The sequence below is a fragment of the Vicugna pacos genome, chromosome 9 (genome assembly GCF_048564905.1).
Source record: "Vicugna pacos chromosome 9, VicPac4, whole genome shotgun sequence".
NCBI lineage: Eukaryota > Metazoa > Chordata > Mammalia > Artiodactyla > Camelidae > Vicugna > Vicugna pacos.
In genome coordinates, this window is record NC_132995.1 from 56,390,962 (window position 1) to 56,416,394 (window position 25,433).

The window sequence follows — 25,433 nt, forward strand, 5'->3', positions numbered from 1 at the left end:
GTCTAGTAAGAGCAGAAGTAATCATCAAAATACACACAGACACACAGGAGAAACTCGGCTGATAATCAGTGTGGCATTCATTATCAGCATTAATAATGTGATTGATACCAATAGAAGCATGAATCTCTGCATTTGATTTTGGTATGTAACTGCATGGTGTTCTGCATGTTCATCATTTCATATAAAGTAATGAGATACATTGTGAGGTCCAAACCAGGTAACAACTGGGAAGATACTGTGTTCTCTTAGTGCCCCCCCTGTTCTGCTTTGTTAGCAGATGAATCCTAATCCATGTTCGTTCATTCATATTAATGCCAAGGACTCCCCTGAGGAAGAATTGGGAAATAGCCTGTTTGATAGCTGTTAACCTCTTAGCTTCCTCTTTGTCATTGTTTATAGCTGCACCATTGGGTCATGCTGGCCCTGCCCATATTGTATCTCTGTGTTTAATGTTTCTCTTAAATCTCTTCCTGTAATGGGATAATCTCTAAGTGATCCGGGTTCCATTAAATTTGAGTCAGAGCCCTAGAAGTGCTGTCCAGTCCATCCCCATCTACTCACCAAACCTGTTCGCATTTTCCTCATTCAGCTCAACATAAAAGATGCTAAGAATATTAGCCCTCAAAGTGAGCCATCACTTATAGTGTCCTTTTATAGAAATTCTTGGTTACATGACAGCCATGAGTCCATGCCTCAGTAGAAATTGCAAAGACTTCCACTGACTTAAAGCAGAATTTTCAAGAGTGATTAAGAGTCTAGAAATTCTACTTCTAATGATTTTGTTGTCATTATCCTAGAGAGGGAGAACCTCGTAGTTGACTGAAGCACTCTTTTGAGTATATGAAGAGTCGTTTGAGAGGATGGAGACTGGTTGTTCTCCACACTTAGAACCAGACACAAAGGGATCATACTCTAGTGTTCCGAGAGCAGCTAAACACCGGAGTGATTCACTTGCCTGAAGGTCTTTTGAAAGAGATACTCATTAGTCTGAGATGTCTGTCTGCGATGCCTGGGGCAGGGATTAGATTAACCGTCTGGGTTTTTCTCTCTTGGCCTCTGTGAAATACAGATTACTGTGCAAAATGGTCTTTACCTTTATTCATTCTTTTTTCTTTTAGGCTCTCTTATATTTTATCCATGTAATGGATCACATTGCTGTGAAGGAGTATGTATTAGTGTATTTTCACACACTGACCAGCGAATACAATCACCTGGACTCTGACTTCCTGAAGAAACTCTACGATGTTGTTGATGTCAAGTTAGTTATTTTCACAAATTATGAAGGGGGAAAACAGCTTCTTTCTTTCCTAATATGAAACAGTAGCAGACATTGCTGTGTATTTTGTGAAAGGATATTTCATGTAACAAAGATTTTTATCATACATAGATTGGGTATTTTAATAATAGAAGGCCTTTCTTCACTCCACCTTATTTTGTATCAAAGTAAATTCATATGTTTCCCTGCTTTTGAACACCTAGAAAAAGAATCACTTGTTCATAATGGTGACTGGTTTTAGGCATGGTTTATACTGACCCTTTTTTAAAATTTTGAATCAGGTACAAGAGGAATTTGAAGGCTGTTTATTTTGTTCATCCAACGTTTCGTTCAAAGGTACAGTATTTTTCTCTTTAGTTAAATCTTGAATTTAAGTGTACTGCATACTTGCATATTAAGATATATTTCATCATCTCAGTTCTTGCTGTCGTCATTCTGACTGCTAATTTCTCTGTTTACCCTTCCTTTTTAAGTGCTCTCAAGTCATGGTCCTAATGTTTTGGTCCCATGTAACTCCAGTATCTTTGCAGGCAACTCTCATAAGCCTTTGGCCCCTCAGTCCTTGCCTCTTTGTGCTCTTTGTTCATCTGGGCATTTTTCTGCCCTTGCTCATGGTGAACTCCAGTTTTTCCATAGCCAGTGTTTTCCAAGCACTTACTGTGCCAGTTCTTCCCTTGCATTATTTTGTTTAAGCCTTATGATGTGTTTATGAAGTAGATAGTACTATTATTCCCATTTTATAGCAAGGAAATTGATGCTTAGAGAGATTAAATAGCTTCTGCAAGGTAAGCAGCTAGTAAGTAACAAAGGCTGCATTTAAATCTAGGCATTTTAATTCCCGAGCCTACAGTCCTGTCTACACGGTGTATTTTCCGTTTCCCAGAGACTTCTCTTCAGCAAGCACTACGCTCTTTCTTATCTCCCATTTTTCTGGACCTAACTCATCAACTTTTAAACTTGCTAAAGCTTCTACGTATCTCTCTTCTCCTTTACAACCAGAATTTTTTAGTGAAATCTCTGTTCTCTGCCCACCATCTCCATTTTGCATACACCTAAAATTACTCCAGTCTGGTTCCGATCCCAGTATAGCAACTGAAGCTGCTCACCCTCAGACTGCAGAGCATCTCTAGTTTCCCTAAGCCTTACACACAGTTATCACTTCTTCCTTGAAACACTTTGCCTTGGCTTCTTTGAAATTTACCTTTTGCCTAGTTTTTCTTCTGCTTCTAGCTAGGGCTTCCCCATCTCCTTTGCAGTGCCCTCTTTCTCTGCTCATCCTTTGAGTGTTATTGTTCCCAAATCCTCCGCCCTCTTCTTTCGTTCTGTGCTTTTTCATTCCTGTGTTTTCAACAACACTCCCAAATATATGTCTGGAGAGGCAGTAACGTTTAATGTTTGAAAACACAGGTTTGAGATTCAGTTGACGTATGTTCTAATCCCAGCTCTACCAGTTAACAAATCGTTATTTCATGCAGGTTATGTAGCCTCTCTGCACTTTAGTTTCATCTTCTATAAGACGGGGATAATGATAGTACCCACCCTGTAGGGTTGTTGGAAGGATGAAGTTAGTGGAAACGTGTAAAATGCTTAAAACCTTCCCGGACATGCGATAAATACTCAGTAAGTGCCAGCTGTCATTATCATCATTCCTGTGCTCAGACCTGCGTGTCGGACTGCTGATCAGACATCTCTGCTTACGTGTCTTACAGGCCCCTGAATTTCAGCGTTTTAAAAACAGAACCACTCATGTCCTCCTCCCCCACTCACTCCCAAACAGCTTTTTGTATTCCCTGTCTTAGTAAATGGGACCACTGCTGCCCCAGGTCCTAAACCAGAAACCAAGGAGGCCTCCTTGGGTACTAGCCCTGCCCCACCTCTCACCACAGTGCATCAGTTCTGTATGCTCACCATTGTCCAGCTCTGCGCCTGTGTCTTTAGTCCCACTGCCTCTACTTCAGTTCATGCCGCCATCATCTTTTACCTGAAAGGAGACGGCAACCTCCTGATCAATATTCATGTTGTCCTGCCTCCGGTATAGCGCTGTTCCAAGTGCCTTCAAGCCCGCCTGGTGACATTTTCTTATAATGTTAGTATAAGGAGCCTACAATATTTATTCTTTACTATAGGGCCCTTTGCAGAAGTTTTCCAATCCCGGTCTAGGCCAAAAAAAAAGAAAGAAAGAAAAAAGTGTCTGAATGTATCAGTGGAATTTGGAGAAAAGATGAGTTACTTGGGTGTAAAAACCCAGGATTTAGTGATTTATTAGATGAGTAAGGGTGAAAGAAAGGACTGTTTCATCCATGACTCCCACATGTCATTAGATCATGGATTGGGATATAAATTTAAGAGTCATCATGAAGTAAATAGAGTTTTAACTTTTCAAATGTGTTAATGAGTAAAACCACAGACTTAGACCAAAGAGGACACTAATGACAGAGACCTAGGATCAGGGAAGGAGGCCAAGAAGAAATAATCTAAAAGGCAGCAGGAGAACCAAGAGTGACTAATGCTGTGGAAGCCAGTGGATAGGAAAAGCATCAAAGATGGTAGAAATAGTTATTATTTTAAGCATTGTGGAGAAATTAAGTAAGATGAGTAGTGGAAAATCCTCATTGTATTTCAAAACTAAGAGATGAGTAAAGACTTCAGTGAGAATGTTTTCCACTTTGGGATTTGTCAGTTTACAAAATTGTTTCTCATGAAATACAATCTTTAAAATTTGCATGAAGTATTTTAAGTAATTCTTTCAGAAGTTGCAAATTTCCTTTTGGTCCTTCAGCGTTAGAACAGCACAGTAAGTGCTGTGCTTATGGAAACACTGCTTAGCCAGGCTTAAAAAAAAAAAAAGAAAAAAGAGGTAAAATGTGTGAACAGTCAATTAAATGACTTTAACTGGCTTTCCTATTCTTTCAATTGAGTTCTGATTACATGGTCTTATCAGATGATATTATTAACTTTTCCACTATTTTGTTATGCTCAGCAGGTGGCTAATTTTTTTCTTTCCGTAGCATTTAAGAAGTAGTTTTTGACTGTTTCCCAAAATCTCATCATTCATTTATTTTTTTGTTCATCCAGTAGTTGCTGAAATTCTTTCTTCTTTAATGGAGACAAACAGAAGGATTGGCTTTGTCTTTAATATGTCTGTGCAAGAAGCTCTGCTGTCCGCACTTGTATTCAGTATCATACTGGAGGTTGTAGCCAGGTAATACGGCAAGAAAAAAAAACAAAATGTATCTAGAATTAGAGAGGAGTAAATAAAACTGTCTTGATGACAGATGACATGATCATCTATGTAGAAAACCTTATGGTATCCTCACTTTTGTCAGGGTCCCAGGGTTTAAGATCAGTATTCAAAAATCAATTATTACATATTAGCAAGAAGCAGTCAAATTGAAAATTAAAAAGCAATGTAATTTACATTAGCATCAAGAAATATTAAGTACTCATGGATAAATATGGCAAAAGATATGAAAGACTTGTACACTGTACAAGTTATGTTATTGTAAAACATTGATGAGAGAAATTAAAGAGGCCTAAATAAATGAAGACATATACTGCATTTTTGGATTAGAAGACTTAATATTGTTAAATTGTCAGTTTTTGCTAAATCTATAGGTTCAATTCAATCCCAACCAAAATTTCAGCAAGCATTTTTTTTTTGTGGAAATTGACCAGTCAAAATGCAAAGAATCTAAAATAGCCAAAACAACTCTGGAAAAGAAGAATAAAGTTGGAGGACCAACACTACCTGCTTTCAAAGCTTATTCCAAAGTTGCAGTACTTGAGACAGTGAGGCACTGGCATGAAGATAGACAAATAGATCAATGGAGTAGAATTAAGAATCCAGAAATAGACTCATGTAAATATGGATAACTGATTTTTAACAAAAGCACAAAGTCAGATCAGTGGGAAAAGGTTAGTCTGTTCAACAAATGCTACTGGAACAATTGGATCTCCATATGCAAAAAAAAAAAAAAAAAAGAACTTGATCCATATCTTGCATCTCATACAAAATTAACTAAAAATGGATTAAAGACCTAAATGTAAAACATGAAACTGTTAAAGGTGTAGAGGAAAGTGTAGGAGAAAAAGCTTTGTGTGACCATGAGGAAAGCAAAAGATTTCTTAGATATAAGACCAAAAGCACAATCCATTAAAGAAATTAAACTTTATTAAAATGAAAAACTTCTTCTCTTTTAAAATAGTTAATAGAATAAAAAGATAAACCACAGCCTGAGAGAAAATCTTTGTAAATAAAACATTTACCTCGTATGTAAAGGAAATCTCAAAACTCAGTAATAAGGAAACAACTCAATTTAGATTTAGGCAAAAGATTTGTACAGAACACTTCACCAAAGAAGATACGGAGATGGCAAATAAGCACATGGGAACATGTCCATCACAATTGGTTATTAGGAAAGTACAAATGAAACTGAAATGAGATATCATTGCATTTCTATTAGAATGGCTAAAGTTTAAAAGACTGACCATACCAAGTGTTGGTGAGAATGTGGAAGAACTGCAGCTCCCTATACAAGGGCTGATCAGAGGGTGAAATGTTGCAGAAAGTTTGGAACACAATTTAACAGTTTATTTAAGAGTTAAACATACACCTACTATGTGGTCCAGCCATTCCACTCCTGTGTACTTACCCAAGACAAATGAAAACGTATTCATACAACGACCTGTACACAAATACTCATAGCAGCTTTATTTATTAAGCCAAAAGCTGGAAACAACTTGTGTGCTCCTCACTGGGAGGATCGGTTACCCAAACTGGCATATCCCTACAATACCACTCAGCAATAAAAAAAAAAAAGAATGAACTATTGATACATGCAGCAACGTGAGTGGTTGTATTATGCTGAGTAAAAGACATATATACGTGTGTATCAGACAAGTGTACATGCCGTATGATTCCCTTCATAGTAAAATTCTAGGGAATACAAACTACAGTTTTTTCCAGAAAGTAGAGCAGTGGTTACCAGTGGACAGGGAGGAGGGCCAGGAGGGAGGAATTACAAAGGACCCTGAGAATCTTTGGGAGTGATTGTTATGTTCATTTTCTTGATTGTGATGATGATATTGTGGATGTACGCATATATCGGAACTTGAACAAATTTTATACTTAAAATATGGTTAATTTATTGTAAGTCAGTTATATCTTAATAAAATCATTCCTTTTTTTTTTTTAAACTGCAATGAGATATCACTACACTGCCACCAGAATGGCTGAAGTTTAAAAGACTGATAGTGCCAAATACTACCAGTGATGTGAGGCAACTGGAATTCTCCTACATTATAAGTTGGAATGTGAATTTGTGCAACCACTTTGAAAAAAATTATGATAATTTCTCTGGGGAGAAGGGCCTGAGGGAACTTTCTGGAGTGATGAAAATATTATTTTTATCTTTATAGAAATTTTGCTTATACAGGTGTGTACATTTGTCTGAACAGCAAAAGTACACTTAAAACTGAGAATTTCATCAAATGTAAATTTTATAGCAAAGAAACTGAACAAACATTTAACTCTGGTTAGACATATGAATGCTGTATTTAGGGCAAGTTCACTGATGTCTGCAATTTACTTTGAAATGCAGCAAAAAAATAAGATGAATTGATAGATGGGTAGAGAGATGGTATGTGATGAACAGAAATAAGGATAATGTTAATAATTGTCTGAGTGGTTGCTATACCAGTGTTCCCTGTAAAATTCTTTGAACTTTAGTGAATGTTTGAACCTTTTCATAATTCTGTAGTGGAAAAATGCTTTTACAAATTCAGATTTATCCAGAGAGTGTTCCTTGGTCCCAGACTAATGAGAATACATAACCACTGTTTGCTCAGATCCGACTTTAACCCCTCCTTCTCTGCACTAGAGAGTCAGCAAATAACTGTCCCCCCGTAACATCAATGGATGGACATTACCGCATAGATTTCAGTGTTAGAACCACGAGCCTTGTCTGTGACACCCGCTGGGATTGCTTCAGAGAGGAGTCAGTGCAAATGGCAGGTCGTACGGAGGCTGAAGGCCAGATGTATGATGTGAAAGCCATTATGTTACCTCTTCATAATATTTTGGGATGGGTACAATGAGGGAGGGTTGAGAAAGTAAAACCCATGTGTCATGAAATCCACCATTATTTTATCCTAAGTCAGAAACTATAAATGGAGTGTTCGTAATTATAAAAGAATGAGATGAAACCAAAAGATAGTAAAACAATCCAACTCCCACTCTTCTGATTTCCATCCTTTTCAGATCTTTTCCAGGCCACTCCACCCAAAGAGATAATGAATTGACTACTCAGATAAATCAGTACTCTCTTTCTACTTTGAAGTTTACTAATAGAATGTGAACTAATAGTATTTAAACCAACTTTTGGTTCTGGCTCTAGATTACTGGAGTTGCACACATGTGTGAGCAATCTTTTCCTAGTTTATGTTGTTTTGTGACCCCATGTTCTTGGCTTTGCATTTGTGAATAATTGGATAAAAGAATTTCTAGCATTCACAAAATAGCATAGCAGTCTTTTTTCAAATTGTTTTATTTTCAGTTTTTTTAAATAGTAGATAATGAGTAATACAAGTTTATCTGAACAAAAGGTTTATGATAGGTTTTAAGTAAATAATTGAAAATTAAAAGCTGAGCTATATAAAGCTAAAATGAAAAAGTTGAAGACAATGCTCATGGGTCTCTCTGATCAGAAAACTTTTAACCAGGTTTCCACTTCTGTCTACTTTGAGTGATTTTCTCTTTGCTAATGCCTGAAGTTAAAGGAAATATTGGGAAAAAATACGACAGAGAAATCTTTGTCTTTCAAAGATTGTTTGCCTAAGGTCACTGCCCATTCTTCCCCAACCCAGCCTTCTCTCATTTTACCACCACCACCTCACCAGTTTACCACCACCACCGCACCATGTCAGAATGTGCAGCATAGTCAAGAGGCCTTTCATAGAATCATATAACGAAGGGGGACTTTAAAACTCGTTTAAGTCTGACTTGCTCGTTATATAGATGGAGAGCCTAGGCCTAGATTGAAGTTCAATTTATTTCTCTTGTAGAATGAAGGAATATTAGACCATCCCTAAACAGTATTAAAGTAGTAAGTCCAGAAACTATTTGCTACTTCTTTCAACGCATACTGAATTCCTTGCTTTTCATGCTGGGTATTAATTAGACCCTGTGAAAATGGTATTGAAGAAGGCAGTCTCCACACGGGGGAATGCAGTCTGCTTAGAGCACTGACTGCTCCCTCACAGGATGTTAGCTATGCAGCAATACGAGTAACCTCAGTCTGGTTGGAACAGTTAGAGGGAAGCTGCTTCTCCAGCCTGGGGTGGAGGGTGGTCAGTGAAAGCTTCCTCATGGAGGTGAATTCTGCCCTGAGCTCTGAAGGATGGTTCTTAGCCAGGCAAACAATTGAGGAAGAGGGTTTCAGGGCTAAAAGAGCACAATGTCAAAAGGTCCTGAGGTAAGGTACAGTGGAATACAAATTCCCTGCGTGGTCCGGTCCGCCCCTTCCTTTTACACCTTTTCCAGATTAGCACAGCTCCTTGCCTATGACAGGCGTTCACACGTTTCTTTGGGCCATTCACTGCACTTAGTAATTCCTGACTTGAGAAGTTGTCATTATGCTTATACACTGCTCCTTTACTAGAATCTAAGCCCCCATCAGGAATGGTCACATCACTGTTACCCTGCGTCGCCTACAACTGTACACACTGCTGTAGATTACCAGTAGATGTGTAACTCCCTGCACAAATGCATCTCCCAGCATCCTCGAGGCTCTTCTCTGTTCTGCCTCTTCAGTCTGACTTTCTTTAACTCTTCCTAGAACCTCTGCAATCTCCGTGGTCTCTCCATAGCTCTTACTAGTTTACCAGCTGCCTCTTAGCTGCCTGTAGAGCTCCTCATCTGGAAGTCTTATTAATCCAGTTTGTAGAAGTTGTGTCACTTACGAATATAGCAGCATGTGTTTTAAAGAAAAAAAACTGATATGAAAACCTGGTTTTGGGGTATGTGATTAAGTGACTATCTAATTTGATTTAAATTAACTCACTTGGTTTTAGCAAGGCTTCTTCCTGCCCCCACCTCCCGCCAAATAAACTTGTTAAATGAGATGGTATAGACAGTAATGTTAATATTGGAGACTTTATACCAGTCATTAGTATAGCCAGAATAGAATAATGACCCAGGCCATAACAGTCACTATGGAATAGGTCTTATATTCTTCATTCACTCTCATTCTTTATCAAATACTTAGGTTCTGTCTGTACTGTATAAAACTTCAGGCTATTCTATGATGGTCTGCCAAGTATTCGGGAAATTATTGAAGTGAACGTAAGAACCTACACATATTCCTATGAAGTAGGAGTAGGTGCTATATGTGAGATTTAAACACAAGGTGATGCGAATTCAACAGAGGTGATAATCTGTTTGGAGCTGTAAGGGAGAAATAATGGTGGAGATAGTCTCTACCGAGTCTGGAAGTTTGAATAAGATTCTGACAGAGATAAGTTAGTGCAGTGTTCTCTTTGTTACTGCACGCCTTTTCTCATAAGTAGGTATGAAGAAGGGACCTAGAATATGTAAAAGTTCTGGAACAACCACTAAAAAATGTGATAGATTGTCAAAGAGAAATTAACAAAGTGATTAACATCCGTGACAATGCCCAAAGTGGCATGTACTGTATTTGTATAATGTAATCAGTTATCTATGCCAGTGCGCTGAGAATTCATACGCACATGTTACCTTCTTCTGTAAATAACATGGGGATAGCGATAATATTGTGCCTGCCTCCTAGAACTGTTACATCAGCCGTTGGTAAACATGACTAATTATGAATGTCAGTTTGGATAGATGATAAAATAATTTGTAAGTTCAGGCTATTACTTAGTTGATGCCAGTATTATTTGCTATCAAGAATTCTTTCTTTTTTTGGAACCAACAAATTTTACAGACCACCTTTTATAGAGGGATTGCATGTGGTGAAGTGAAACAAACAGAGGTGGCTCCACGTCCACAGAAGATTCATTTTGTGACAGGCTGCATGCCAAGTGTCAGCTGAAAAATAAATGTCCCAAATGTTGGCAGAAATTTTCAAGCTCATTTGAAAACATGCAAAGAGTTTGTGAGATTTGGCGATGCTAACCATTTTCAGAGTACCAGTGAATCAATTATTCCATCAAATGATGCGGTGGTTTTAACCACGGACCTCGCTAAGAAGCGTGTCATGCTGCATCGCAGCACACCACGTGTGTGGGAGCACATAGACATTTAGCAGAAACGGACGCTTGGTGAACAGAGCTCATTCTTAGTCCATCCCCTGGTAATTGTTGCTCTAGCATGTTTCTTTTTGTTGTTCTTAGTGCTGTTCAGAATCCACTAAACTGATGGCATCAGTCACTGATGCACCTCAGCCTACACTGCTTATTACAAGTTTTCTTTTGTTGTCAGTTTCAATTTTGAAATCATTTTTAATCATCTAACATAAATTTCAAAATTGTGTTTGTATTCTGGCGACTGGCTTAAATTGTTTTTTTCCTTCTATTAATCAGGTATCAACATGGTTTTTTACCACCTTTTCTGTCTCAGGACTGAAGGACAAAATCCACCATGTGGACAGCCTCCACCAGCTCTTTTCTGCCATCTCACCAGAACAGATCGACTTCCCTCCTTTTGTCCTTGAATATGATGCCAGGGTAAGAAGTACCAGGAATTTTCCCTCACCTGGTGTAGTATCTTAACTATCTCATTAGAGCAATGCTTATGAGCACAACATCTTTATTATAAGAGGATATTAATGCAATTAATGTGTTTTATTTAACATGATAGTATCATTTAACATTCTTTTCCTATAGTAACTTTAGGAAAATGCTTGGTCCTAAGAGAGGACTTTTCCCCAGTAAACGTTTCAGTGGGAGATTTTTCTGCTGTGGGTTTAAAGCCAATCCTTGCTTGTGTTGTCAGTTTTCTGCCACCTTTGAGATATACTTCTGCCTAATTTTAAGACTGAATGGCTTTTCACCTGTATAAATAGAGCCAGAAGAATCTGTTGGTGTCTGACATTTTCAGCATTAAATGTAAACCAGGTAGCCTGTCTTAGTCTTTACTCTAGTAAAAATTTCATTTTGCTAAAAGCTTGTATAATGGTTTTAAGAGCATCAACCAATAATATTAACAGTATTACTTATAGATGCATTTATGAATCTTTTAAACTAGCAAAGGGCTACTCTTGATTTCCATCAAAGCTCTTCCCATGCTATTTATTCACATTATCAGTTTAGTGATACAAAAACAAAAACAAAAAAGTAAGAAACATGTTTGGCTGAAAGATTGTCGGTCTCCTTATTTAATTGTTGCTGATTACATATCCTCATGCATGAATCAGAATATATCTGAAGGTTATATTAAGCTTGAAATGAATTATTCTCTATTGATTGTACAATGTATATACAGTAAATGTCCTACAAGACGTTTTCTCTCTAACATTTCTCTAACTTGAGGTATAATTTCTGTTCCCCTTTAGGTGAAGAGCAAAGTATTTAACATTAGTATTTAATAAAATTCCTTTTTTTGCTTTTGCACAGAGGGGATTTGTAATGGGAGTAGCTGGATCATAAATACAAAGATTGCTGAATATGTGGGAGATGGGAAAAAAAAGAGTGTCAGTTTTTATTTACTACAGATTGCTGGAACAGAAAATGGCTTTATTATTTTTTTGAACTGTACATCACTCTTATTAATATTTTAAAAAATGGATAGCCAGAAATGTGAAAGGCACTGAAAGACACTTTGATACCAAAAATTTGGAATGACAGTTCAAAGCTGACATCTGGATTTGTCATTTATTTTCTGGAGTAGAAATATATAAATCAGGATGTACTGATTAGGAAACCCAAAGGACTGTTTTTTAAGCCAACACATTTCCTGTATATTTAAGGGCCTGTAAAGTAGGCTTTCATTAAATATCAACACCATACTCAAGCTCGGTTTTAGTTTTTTTGTTTGTTTTGTTTTGCTTGTGTGCTTAGTTTTTTTTTTTCAATATTTTGTATATCAAATGCAGACCTAATTAATAATGTGATTAGTCAAAATTAAATAAAATAACCTACAATCTAACACTTAGGTCAGCAGATCCTCTCTCTGTACCTGTCCTAGAGCTTACTAAAATTAAGGTATTAGGCCATCTGCATGTAAAGTTTAAAGAAGAAGAAGAAAAGGGAAGAAGCAAAGGAAAGTGTCAGGCAGTGATGTGGGAAGGGCAGGCAGAGGGCAGTCACGGTTCCTGGAGCCTTACGTGTTGTGCTGCAGTACGTGGGCTGCTTGGTAGCGGAGGGGCAGTGTTCTGCAGGGAGTACTGCCAGTACGTCCCTGTTTAGAAAGATGACTAAAGAATGTAGAGAGTGACTAGTCAAGGATAAGGCTGTAGGCAAGAAGACAAGCAGGAGGCTGTTAGAGAAAGCCGGAGGGGAAATGAGACTAGAGCCAGGGCAGTGGTCATGATAATGGCAAGGGTTTAAAGATCTTAGAGATATTTAGAAGTAGACATGTTAGGAAATAAAATCCACAGCATCATGGTGACTGAGCAGCCAGCCACTGGAGGGGAAGAAGGAGGAAAGATGCCTGAGGTGGCTACCAAAGTTTCTGCTCTGGGAGACCTCTTTGGGAGCTGGTTGCCCCCGTCCCAGAGAGGCAATTTAGAGGAAAAGCTTTGGGGAGCTTGGTGAGAAGAGACAGGTGGTCTGTTCAGTTTGTGACCAATCAGGTTTGAGGTGCCCCATGGGACATTGAGGTGGAGGTCGAGAAGGTGATTGGATATTACCTTGTAAAGAAAAATTGTCCTTTGCTAGGAAGAATTAAAAATATGACTAGAGAAAAGGAAATGAGTGTAGAGTCCGTTTTTTATCATGTTCAAGTGTGCCTTGCCCATAGTAGTTTCTTTATTTGGTGAAGGTATGATGTGGTATTGGTTGTTGGCAAGTTTCAGCAAGCTTCTATTTTTCTGGGTCTAATATGACTTAGAATAGTGATGTAAATTATGTAGGATATTTAAGAGGAACCTTTGAAAGTAGTTAGAAGGTAATTTTTATCCGTCTAGATCAAAATGGTTCTTAGACCATTTTCAGAAAGGGAGCTGGTCAGCGTTCTTACAAATACAGTCAAAGAGCACATGCAGATTTACTTGGTAACAGTTCTTCCAGCAGGATATCTTTCCATTTCTTTAAGTCGTCTTTAATTTCCTTAGTCAGTGTTTTGTAGTTCTCCATGTGTAAGTCTTTCACCTCCTTGGTCAGATTTATTCCTAAGTATTTTATTGTTTTGGATGCGATTTTAAAAGGGATTATTTCTTTACTTTCTTTCTCTGCTATTTCACTGTTAGCGTAAAGAAATGCAGCTGACTTCTGTGTGTTAATCTTGTACCCTGCTACCTTCAGGCATGTTTCTTAAGCTTAGTTTCCATGCATATTGAGGATACTGGAGTGATTAGTAGGTACAACAGACTGTCTTAGGAAATTCTGAAATACAAAAAGAAAGTTTTCATTAATTTTTTTCAAGTATCCTAAAATATAGCCAATCCTAGGATTTGTTTCTACCTAATTTTTTTTTTTTTGATCTTTTTTCTACCTGGTCAGATTTATAGTCAGAAAGTAAGGTTTTCCTAGATAGTCTCTAATTTTCCTGCTTATGGTCCCAGGATCAATTTCTACTCCAGAGCATCTGCTCTGAAGAGTTGCAGGGCCTTTGATTCACTTAGTCACTCAGATACCATTTAACTGCCTGCTGTGTTCAAGACTGGATGGACTTGATGCTCCTTAACTGTGATGTAAATATACCGTATTTATGCAATAGCAATGCTGTTCTCATCCCACCTCTCATTCTCCATACCTAACTATTACCTTACATTAATGCTAGACCTTTTTTTTAATGGTCTACTGAAAAACAAGTTACTCATCAAAGAAATATTTTCCTAAATAATAATTAATGAATCTTAAGTCTCATAAATCTAATTTAGAGTCCATCTACCATAAAGCTAACTGTCTTGATTTTTATTAAGATAAAGTTAGCCAAAATAAGGTCCAAAAATTTCCCCTTACGCTGATTTGTTACTTTCTACGTTTGACCTTAAAATTCTGACATTTAATTCTCCACGTTGATTTTGAACTAAATACCCTAAAAACTATCATTGTTAAAAGCCTTGCCACTCAGGCATGTCGTGAAGACTCATTTCTGCCACAACAGTTATAGTTACTAAATTCCTCAGTGATAATTTTTGTTTCATAACTCAAAAGATTCGGCACACAGTGAGACAACAGAGTCTAAAAAAAAGAATCTGGGCTTTAGATTTGAATAGACGTGAGTTTAAATTTAAATTCAGGCTCTTCTGGTTGCTAGCTCGGTCACCTAAGGTGCATTATGCAATCTGTGTGATCCTCAGGTTCCTGTTCTGTAAAATCAGGATGTTACCTACTTTATGGTGTTATGTGAGGATAAAAAGGGATAATGAGAGAAAAGTGATATAAGTGTCTGGCATATAGAATGTTCAATGAATGGTAATTTTTTTTTGAGACTATTACCATCTGATTACCTCTGCCTACATTACACCAGCTCTGATTGAATACAGTGGAACTACTCTGATTGCCGAGGGCCTGCTCAGGGCCAGGCACGTGCTAGACGTTTTACATACACTGTGTGGTTGACTCTAAATCCCTTTCTTTTATATTCCCAGTTAAATTGATCTTACTACTTAATGTTCTTGTCTTTGTTTCTTTCCACAGGAAAATGGGCCTTATTATGCATCTTATCCCCCGTCACCAGATTTGTGACCTGCTATCTTTCAGTGCTACTGGTTTCTAAGGACACCCCTTTCTCCGCAGATCACTACCTGCTGAAGTGATGTTCCTTTTTGCTGTACAGATCCAGAGAGCCTTTTGTCCCCACCTCTCTGGTATTTTTTTATTGACTATATATTTTCTGGCACATAAGCAATCCAAAAATGGTAGGCCATTCTATACTGTACACTTATTTTAAATTTGTATATTTGTATCAAATGAAAATGTTCACTTTTAGACAGTTGTTAATAGAAATTGGGGAGCAACTTTTGAGTATTTTCAGTTTCCTGCAGGGACACTGGATTCTCTGTTAGACAAGCCACCAACATTGTTCACATCATCTCTTTAACATTGTTCGCTTTCTTTGTGTACTCGAGTGTTTCTCAAAATATATAGACCCAATGTATGCTGACCGGACGCATTGTTTGCTTCAGATCCTGGCATTGCATTTTACACAGATAACTTTGTTATGATAAAAGAAAACTTCCTGGCATCAGGGATGTAGAAATGTGTCTGATCAAAAACATCAACATCATTAGCAAAATACGGGCCTTAGAATTTTACTGCACCAGTTAAGTCTAAGATTTAAGGACTAAAGTTCCTTAGATTGTGTGATTTGTTACGATTGTCACTGCTCCGGTTTCAGAAGTGGGGAAAAGCTAGATTGTGTCTTCACCCTTTTTCCTATAGTCATAGGTGATTTGGTCTCCTTCTTCAACAGGACTGCACGTGGTCGCACTCTTGAATGGAGAGCATCTTCTGAAACTCCATCAGGGAGCCTTTAGAGAGAGTGCTGTTTTCCGAGAGTCATGAATGATTTTGTTTGGCTCTTAGGTCTCCTTCCTCTGAGGACATTTCCTAGCGGTGTGTCTTGAGTTGCTTGCATCAATACGAAGGAAGTGTGTTGCAGTGAACAAAATTCCAGACCCCTTTTGCCACTCAGGCTCTATTTGTGCCTTAGCTTGTTTATGAATAAAAATTAGAATTATGCTGCCTACCTCACAGAGGTATCATGAGGATAGCATTTAGAAAGGGCTTTTGATGTCTTTGGATGAAAAATGCTAGGAGAGTTTGTGTGATGGACTGTCTTCAGTTGGTTTTTACATGCTAATAAATTTACTTGAGGAAGGGCCGCAAGGCACTCCTCTTGTCCTTGGCTCCTTTTAAATGATCTTCCTTTTCTTGGGACAAGAGCTGTTAGTGCAAAATCCCAACCCTTAGGACCTCCTCCCTACTTTGTCCAGAATTGCTTCTGGCCCTATTATTCCTCCAGGGCTACACTAACAAGGGGCATCTGTTAGCCATTTAAAAATATTACTTACTGAATTAAGGTCAAACCATTATCATTTCCAGCTGGGTGTCTTTGTATTCCTTTTGATTCCTACATTCACCCCCACCCCCACCCCCATCTTCCTTACCCTCCTATGTACACTGGCAATTCAGAGAAGAAAAAGAGCTCTTGTGTTCTGATGTGCTCAGGATTGGTGCTTTGAAGGGTCCCATTCCCCTAGGCCCAAGTGAATTCTTCAGTGGAGAAGAAAGAAACATTTGTTAATTTATGGTAGAGAAATCACCCTCTAGTTGTGTTAACCCCATCCTCTATTTTCCCATGTAAACAAGAAGGGGCTTAACATTTCTTAAATCAGCAGTCTTGTCTTTGGCATGTAATGGACACATTTGCTTTGTGCCAGAAATCAAAACCACTTGTTCCTTACATATCCTCATTTGTTAAGACTTCTGTTCTGTTCCCTAGGTCATCAGGTCTTCACAGCCAGTCAGATGTCTGGTACTGAGCTTCCTCTCAAACAGTACTCCTTGAGTCTTGACCTTTAAAAATCTGATAGCTTCATCTTCTCCACTCAGTTGTTAGATCATATTTGAGGCATCTTTTCAATAGGAACAGTTGTAGAAATATGTCAGCTTTTCTTTGTTAAGGCTGTACTTGGCTACCTCAAATTGGCATTTGGCCCAAATCATTTCCTCTGTAGATAATAGGGGGTATAAGCTACTTTGTTATTTGAAAGGAAGCAAACTTATATGTACAGTTTCTTATAAGCAATAATTTTGAAAGGATGTCCCTTTGCTATATTCACACCAGTATGTTAATGGTTAGTAACACAAGCAAGAATGTTTCATTGGTGTCTTAGGGTATAAAGGTGGTACATATCACCTACATTTTATAATTTAACGGTGAGTAAAGATAAGGTTGCTCTTCTCAGAGAAACTAAATTTGGTATGGGATCAAGTTTATGCTTTTATAGCTGTCTGAGGTTTTATGTAATGAAGTTGTTTCAATGTACTAAATCCCAGGAGGGGAACATAGTGACCTTGATATTGAAATGATTAAGTAACATTCAGTATGTATCTGCCTTCATCAAAGAGTTGGATAGCCTGGGTAACACGTGCCACTTTCAAGAACACATTGGAGGATAAAGGGGTGGAGATGACCGCTAGCATCTGATGTTAACTCGTAGCACCACCAAGTCCTTAACTGAATTAAACTTTTGTCTTGCCCAATGCTAGTTGAATTGAGAAAGAAACAGTTTACAAAAACAAAGTTAATTCATGAATTGGTTCGTGTAAGGCATAATATGATTTTTAAAATAAGTATGTTTTTTGCTTCAAATATTGGATTCCTAACTCATCTATATTCATTCTTAACTCATCTATTTCACTATTTCTTGATAGCAAAAATGATGTCTTGAAAAAAGCTCAGTCTCCGTTAGACTCTTAAGACTTAAAGACCAAGTGGTTCATATATTAAAGATTTTCTTTTCTTTGATAAATATCTTATTCCGTTGGCTGATGCTCTATTGTATTTTTTTCAAAGTAATCCATGTACAGTCATTTGAGACTAATTAACAGGGGATTTTTAGAGTATTTTGGGTAGGATAAATGGATGTGAAGTTTAAAAGAATTAAAATAGTTCCCATTTCTAGAGAGGGATGAGTGTACTCAATGTAGTAGAAAAACATGGCTTGCCTACTTCTACCTGTCTTTTGTTTGCTTAGATATTGTATATTGAAGTAATGATTTAATCTTTTCTTTGCAGCACTTAATAGGAAAGTGAGAAAATGCAGTTTCAGTCTAAGCTAAAAATCACTCTTTGTGTTTCCCCGATACATTGTGTATGTATGTATATAGAGTCTAAATTGCTTAATATATGAACAGAAATTATTGGAATTTGAAGTACGGGAAGGAGAAGAATCGTGTGGCTCTAGAACAGTGGATTGATTATATCGAGGACCAGAGGGACTACGTGATATCATGTAAACCTCTAAAACTGGAGTCAGCCCGTGAGCCTCGGATTGTGGTTCTCTTAAGTTACAGTCATCATGATCAGCGCGCTCTAGAGTGTTTCACTGGTACTGGCGCTAACATACCTCGTAGTATAGGATGGATCCCTGGGTTGCGATTGCCTGAGACAATAAAGGGTAAAGAAGCATTCTGCTTGCAATCTAGGTCATATCATAGACCCAGAAATTATAAGAAATGCCTAGTAGGTCTAACTAACCATATATATACATACATATATATACACATTTACACATATAAATGTTTACACACAATAATCTGCTTTGCTTTACATTCTTTGAGTGCAGTTTCAATGACCCCTATGTAGAGAACACAGAGCAATAAATAGCCTCATTCAAGCTTTAATTCTACCAAAATAGCCCTTAGAAAGATGGTATCAAGCTCATTTTAGACATTAGTGGCTCTCTTGGATATTAGTTGTTAACTTTGATTTCTGTTTCCAAGAACAGTATCTTTGAATCTTTTTAAATTCAGGATGTCTTAAATGTATAGGGCCTCTGAGTTCAAGAAGAAAAGCGTAGATACTCTGTAGGTGAATTTCACTAAAAAAATCATAACTGCTGAATGTGATCTAATATTTTTGTTCAGCAGTTAAAACTAATATATTTTTTATATACAGCATACTTTGTTTTGGTAATGTGTTTTGTTAAGTAAGCACACAGTCACCATAAACTGAGCCAAGACTTTGTCAAACCAGATGGGCCAAAATATTTAAATAAAAGCTTAACATATGTAAATGATTTTAATTTCTATTGGGCAGAGGCAACCTAACAATGTTTTGATTGATGTGATCTTAAAATTTATTCAAAATTCAGAAAGTTTTTATGGCGATTTTGCATTTAAAAATATATTTTGATCTTTCTGAATTATCAGTTAATTCCCTTTTAAAGAGGGTCCCATTTTATACAAATACAGCCAGTTAGTAAAATGGTAATGTTTATATTAAACCCAAGATAAGACAGTCTTTTTGGCTGTTTACACCTGGCATTTCTCTAATCACCAAAGTTAGCCTACAGACCAGTACAAAATGCAGTGGATTTTATTGTCGACATTCTCTGTGGAGACCTAGACTAGCGCTTCTCAAACTTTAATGTGCATATATTAAATCAGCTGAGCATATGTTAAAATGCGTTCTGGAACAGTTGGTTGAGATGCAGCCTGGGATTCTCAGTCTCTTTAATGTTTGTTTTTAATTGAAGTGTAGTTGATTTACAATACTGTGTTAGTTTCAGATGTACAGCAAAGTGATTCAGTTATATATATACATATTTTTCAGACTCTTTTCCATTATAGGTTATTATAAGATATTAACTATAGTTCCTTGTGCTATATAGTAAATCTATGTTGGTTATCTATTTTATATATAGTAGTTTACATCTGTTGAACCTGTACTCCTTATTTATCCCTCCCCTCCCCCATGATTTGCAGTTTCTAACAAGCCTCATAGGTGATACCAATATTCCTGGTCCCAAGACCACACTTAGAGTAAAAGAGCCTAGACTATATCTAGCTTCCCTGTCTTCCCTGTTTCAGGTAAAGGAGACAGAACTACCATTGTAATTCCTTCTGCGGGTCAGGCACTCACACATTCATTATCTCATTTAATCCTCTTACAAATCCTGTGACGTGGGTGGTGATAGAGAGAAGTTACGTGTCCTGCTGGAGCCCAACCACACAAGCAGTGCAGTATAGAGCAGTGCCTCTCAGACTTGAATAATGCACATCCCCTTTTAATAAGGAAAAATTCTTAGCTCCTCAGTTCTTACTTTATTTATTATGTTATCCAAGTACATATAAAGATAAAGCTAGATAGAAATGCCTTATGCTTATGGCTCTTGCACAAGTATAAAACCAGAGAAGATTATAGATCAGACACAAGCAAAACTATTAAACTAATACAGTTTAAAATAACATTAACTAAATATGATGGAGGATGATGTTTTGCCAAAATGAAGCTGTCACTTGTAATGTGGTTATGGTGCTGAGTTCTGTAGGACAGGTTCTTTGTGTTCAGCATGTACCTACTACCATGTGCTGTGTGGTAGCTCAGTTCTCCCACTCTTTTCCTCTGTGTAGACCATCACTTTCATTTGTTTAGCACACATAGTGATGTTATTTGGTCCTCATCTAGCTTGAATGCATCATTTCTCTATTAAGTCAGCCTCTGTTCTCCACAAGCCTTCTGCAACTAAAGCAGAACTCAGCCTTAACATGCAAGTAAATACAAGTGCAAACCTAGGCACTGAAATGTTCTGGCAGGATTTGGTTTCAAGGCAGTTATCCAGATAATTCAGAACATGAATATTAATTACTTTTTAATATTTTCATCAACATGAAAAATGTCTAATTCTTACAGTAAACTCATGGATTCCCCCACCCCCTCAAACACATATAGACTCTCAATTCCTCTCTCTCTTTCCCAACAAGAGTTTTTCATGGTGGTTAATAGCATCAGTGCTTTGGCTTCTGACACAGCTGGGTTCAGACCTTGGGTGTGACCATCTCAACATTTTGTGAACCTCAGTGTCTTCATGTATTAAACAGGGATAATAATACTCACTCAAAATTAAGAGAAATAAACGCAACCATGTTTATAAAGGGTGCATAGTAAGTGTTTATAAACGGCAGCTACCATCGTTTTGATTAGAAATAATAATAGCTAACATTAGAGGACTTACTGTGCCTTCAACTTCGCTAAACTCTTTATATGTGTTACGTATTGAGTTGTAGAATCAGGATTCAAATCCAAGTCTGACTCCGTATCTATTATAAACAATAATCTAATATAGACTATCAACATAAGTTGCTTATTTAAAAAATTATTTCATCTTGAATTATATTTTCTCAAAAAATTTTATTAAAATTAATGATGTTTCTTCGGAGGGGAGGTGATTTAAGTTTCCTTTTGATGGTTGTGTGATGTGTTAATAATCAAACTGACACAGAGTAAATGTAAATTTCCTTTAAAGGCTGTCATGCTGGGCTGTGGTCCAGCGAAGGAATATAGAGGTCATTAGGCTTCACCTGTGCATTATGTTCTCTTGCCCATTTAAGGTCTATAACCAATGGGAACATGAGATTCTCCCTGAATCTCGGTAGAGCTTTTCTGCAGAAAAATGGTTGTCCCCCCACCAATATTATCCAGATATTCCTGGGTAGTCTGAGAAATGATACACAAGCGTCTTTATTTTCACCTGTGAAACCTATTTTTAATAATCGTCGTAACTTTCCTTTAAAATAGTTTCTAGTAAGCCCTTTATCTTTTCCTAGTTTTCTAAAAAGAAAAATTCTGGCGTTCTGAAAAACGAACAGGCTTACCTGTAGGCTGGGTTTTAAAATTGTTTTGCTTTTTCCTCTAATTGGATGATGGGAGAAAACACCAGGAGAGAGTTTTAAGAGGAACTAATGTATTAAGAAAGGTAGTATGTATCAAATTAAAATTCTTCTCTTTACTGAAACATTTGCAGAAATTATTGAAGTAGTGAAGACACGTGAAATGTGAGGCTGTCATTGAATTTTGTTAAAAGTCTATTATGAAAATCTCCCTCTTTATGCTGTCTTATATAGAAGCCTGGTAATGGTCTATGTTGTGGAAATTATTGATTCCTTTTCCAACCCAGCCCCTTTTTCCCATCAGCAAGAGCTTTACGTTCAATGAACGCATGCCTCCCTGTACATGTGGGTTATCAAGATAAAAGATAGGCTGTCTATGTTACTTCACTGCCTCATCCCATATCACAGCATAAGAAAATGGTTCTGGCTTCATCTTACAGAGATGGCCCAGTTCCACCTGGTTTTCTTTGTTTTAGCAGTCTGTTATTTGATTTGGGTTGTGAGCCCTCCTTCAAGTTATTTTCCTCTTTCTCATATTAAATGTGACTGGTTTATAATAATATTTCTTTTACTATCTGGATATAATGCCCTCTGGTTTTTTGCTTCTTTAGAATCCAAATTTATTCTTTATAAGTAGCTATATAAATCATTTGCCTATTTCATCACATCTTCTAGTTTAGATGTGTCTGGCATTTTCATATTGAAATGTATATTATAATTTGTAACATCACATTGATTTTTCAAGCATTATAGGTGGGTTATATCATCTGTGAATATTACCTGTTATAGTAAAGTCGGTGTTAAAATTCATTGTGGAAGGGGCATTGGTTCTCAAGCAGTGGAGAATCACTGAAGCCTCTCATCTTACAGATGAAGAAGTGGAGGCCCTGGTAGGTCAAGGCAGGTTGGACTCATAGCCTCATCATGGGGAGTATAGGTAGTTTGGGGACAACCTTGCCACCTATGGCTGGAACTCTTTGGTTTAACTGTGTTTGCACAGCTGCTTGACTTTGACATTCCCTCTTATGTCCTCCAAAGCAGATTTTTTTTTTCTTATCATTTACTTTCTGTTTATGTTGTACTTGGCTAAGCCAAGTTAGCGAACTAACAGCAGAGGTTATCAGTCTTCATTCAGGGACTGTGAAACTATTTAGGGCTGAGAGGTTAATGTTAATTTGAAGTTATAGGTGTGAAATTTTAGTTTTTTACCCAACTATCCATTCACTCCCATTCACTGTCCACTTCTTAAATAAAAATGCCTCCTTCCAGAGAAGCTGAACAAGAAAGCGGCATTTAAAACCACCTCTTTGGTGGGAGGAGAGTATAGCTCAGTGGTGGAGTGTGTGCTTAGCATGCATGAGGTCCTGGCTTCAATTCCCAGTACCTCCGCTGAAAGAGAGAGAGAGAGAGAGAGAAACCATCCCTTTGGAAACCAAATAACACTGAGAAAATGCTGATCTGAATGTGATGAGCTTAAACCACTTTCAGAACTGCACGGACTTCGGCAGTGCTTCCCTGTCCAGTGCCAAAGGTGTGCCAGAATCGGCTCTGTATTCAAAGTGTAGAGACTCCTGCAGGAGAAGCTAAATTCTTATCCATGAGTGCATTTTCTGATGTTTAGTTTTACAGCACAGAAATTCTCTCCTTCACTTGTTCCTGAATCGGTGAGCAAGATCACAGTGCAGAAGGCTGCGCTTGTCGTTGGCTCCACCTTACTGCAAGGCCAGAAGGCAGGGAATGCAGTCTAACTGTGGGCCCGGGAAGGGAAGGATAGGAATTTGGTGCCCAGCTTTCTGCAATAATTTAGGCAGTCTACTATGTGCTAGAGAAAACTAATTAAGAAGTATATTCCAGTGAAGTAGAAATGAATTACTCTGTAATGAAAATGTTCCGCTCGAAGGGCACTGGCACGTGATCACAGCTTTGCCTAGAAGAAATTCCCATGGCGTGGCATACAGGACACAAGTGTAACCTGCAGCTCCCAGTATGCAGACCCTCCATCACCAAATGTGCATATCCTCTACAGCAGACAGAATAGGGGGGCATCCAGATGCCCTTTACTGAGTCTTACAATATCCTAACTACTTAAAGTCAGGGGATCAAGAGTGTTGACCTGTTAGAAATGCAGACTCTTAGGCTTCACCCCAGCACCATGGAATCAGACTCTGCGTTTTATCAAAGTTCCTCGGGTGATTTGCATCCACATTAAGGTTTGAGGGTCTCAGGCTGTGGCGCTTACTGGTATGAGTTTAACCAGATTGCTGTCTCTCTATCCTTTCACTTCCTCATCTGTAAAATGGGTAGTAATTGGATGTTGGGGTAGCTCTCTAGAGATGATGTACACAAATATTAAATAACACCTGGCACTTAGCAAGCATTGGATGTTTTCTCACAGTAAGTTTTTACTTTCAACAATAACTGTAAGGAGATACAGCTCTCTGAACTGTTTGAACTCATCCTCTTTCAACCCTTATTGATATCACACTAAGGTCTTTAAAAGCCTTTTGAAATGGTGAGAGGGTTTTTTATTCATATGGCTTAGTGTTCCTTAGAAATGAGTAAGCACAGAAAAAGTGAACATTTTCTAAGTCGGCAAATGGTGTTTGTCCTAGTAAACCCTAATGTAGACAGCAGCCATGATTTCAGTCAATGACTTATCAAGCTATAAACTTTAAATATACGCAGAAACAATCTGCTAATATACTGAACCTTGAGAGACACTAACTTCTTAAGGGATTTTAGTCATAACGTGTATCATAACCTTAGATTAAGTTAAATGTGAGAAATCAGATATTTGCAGATGAAATAATTTTGTTCAACCAGAAAATAACTTGGTTTTCAACCTTTTTGGAAGTGTGTTTTAGTAGTATAATCTTTATGCCTCATTTAGTAAGTTTAATATATGCACATTAAAGTTAATTTTTGCTTTATGTGATGATTTAGAAAGCACATCTAGATCTTCGGTGCCTCAAGTTCATCCTTTTAATACTGGTCCTCTTAATTCTATATGGTCGGTATAGAAAGTTTTCAGAGATAAGGCTTACTGTGTACCGCTCTAAGAATACAACCTGGGACTTAAGAGCATCTTTAAAGTCAGTTCCTAATATGAGCTTACAGGACTTTTTCCACTTTCTCTTATAATAAATTATAATTTTAGAATTCCAGTTTAACTAAATTATGATTACTGTTGTTATGGGTGGTTTGCTTGAGACGCATCAAATTCTTTAAAATTGGGAAATAAACTGAAAGACCTTAATTCTTATGGCCTTCACTCGAAGAAAGGAGCAAGCCAAGAACCACTAACCTTTTAGTTCAAATAGGAATATCTAAGGCTAACTCTGTATTCACCCCTGTGCGCTTAGATCTGGCTTTCCAATCCATAGAGAAATGAACTTCACATTGGACAAGTGAAGTCCAGATGCTGCATGGTTGTTTTCTTTGTACAGCACTCAGTACAGGACCAGAACTACGAGCTGCTAACACTCACTTGTGGAATCCATCTTGTTGGTGTGTTGTCCTAGCAAATCCAACTTTGAACCTCACATGACCCCCCATGGGTGTTAGACAAGAAGTGGGGAAAAGGCAAGAAGCCCACTCAAATTCACAATAGTGAAATGCACAGCGTTAAGACCACTGTGTGTCTAAGAGGTTTTTTTTGTTCGTTTTGTTTTTATGT

At 37.6% G+C, this 25,433-nt stretch overlaps 1 protein-coding gene across 5 annotated transcripts in view; it reads left to right on the forward strand.

The window, feature by feature from the left end:
- Window positions 1-15,617, forward strand: part of GDAP2 (ganglioside induced differentiation associated protein 2) — a 56,952-nt gene extending 41,335 nt beyond the window's left edge. For 4 of the 5 annotated variants that reach the window (XM_072967916.1, XM_006216136.3, XM_072967915.1 and 1 more), the window contains 4 exons: window positions 1,119-1,258; window positions 1,558-1,612; window positions 10,835-10,978; window positions 15,056-15,617. In XM_072967916.1, coding sequence (XP_072824017.1) covers window positions 1,119-1,258; window positions 1,558-1,612; window positions 10,835-10,978; window positions 15,056-15,103 — 387 coding nt within the window. In that variant the 3' untranslated portion in view covers window positions 15,104-15,617. Of the gene's footprint in view, window positions 1-1,118; window positions 1,259-1,557; window positions 1,613-4,351; window positions 4,479-10,834; window positions 10,979-15,055 lie in introns of those variants that run through there. The other variant, XR_012075868.1, reaches the window with a different exon arrangement.
- Window positions 15,618-25,433: the final 9,816 nt, after the last annotated feature.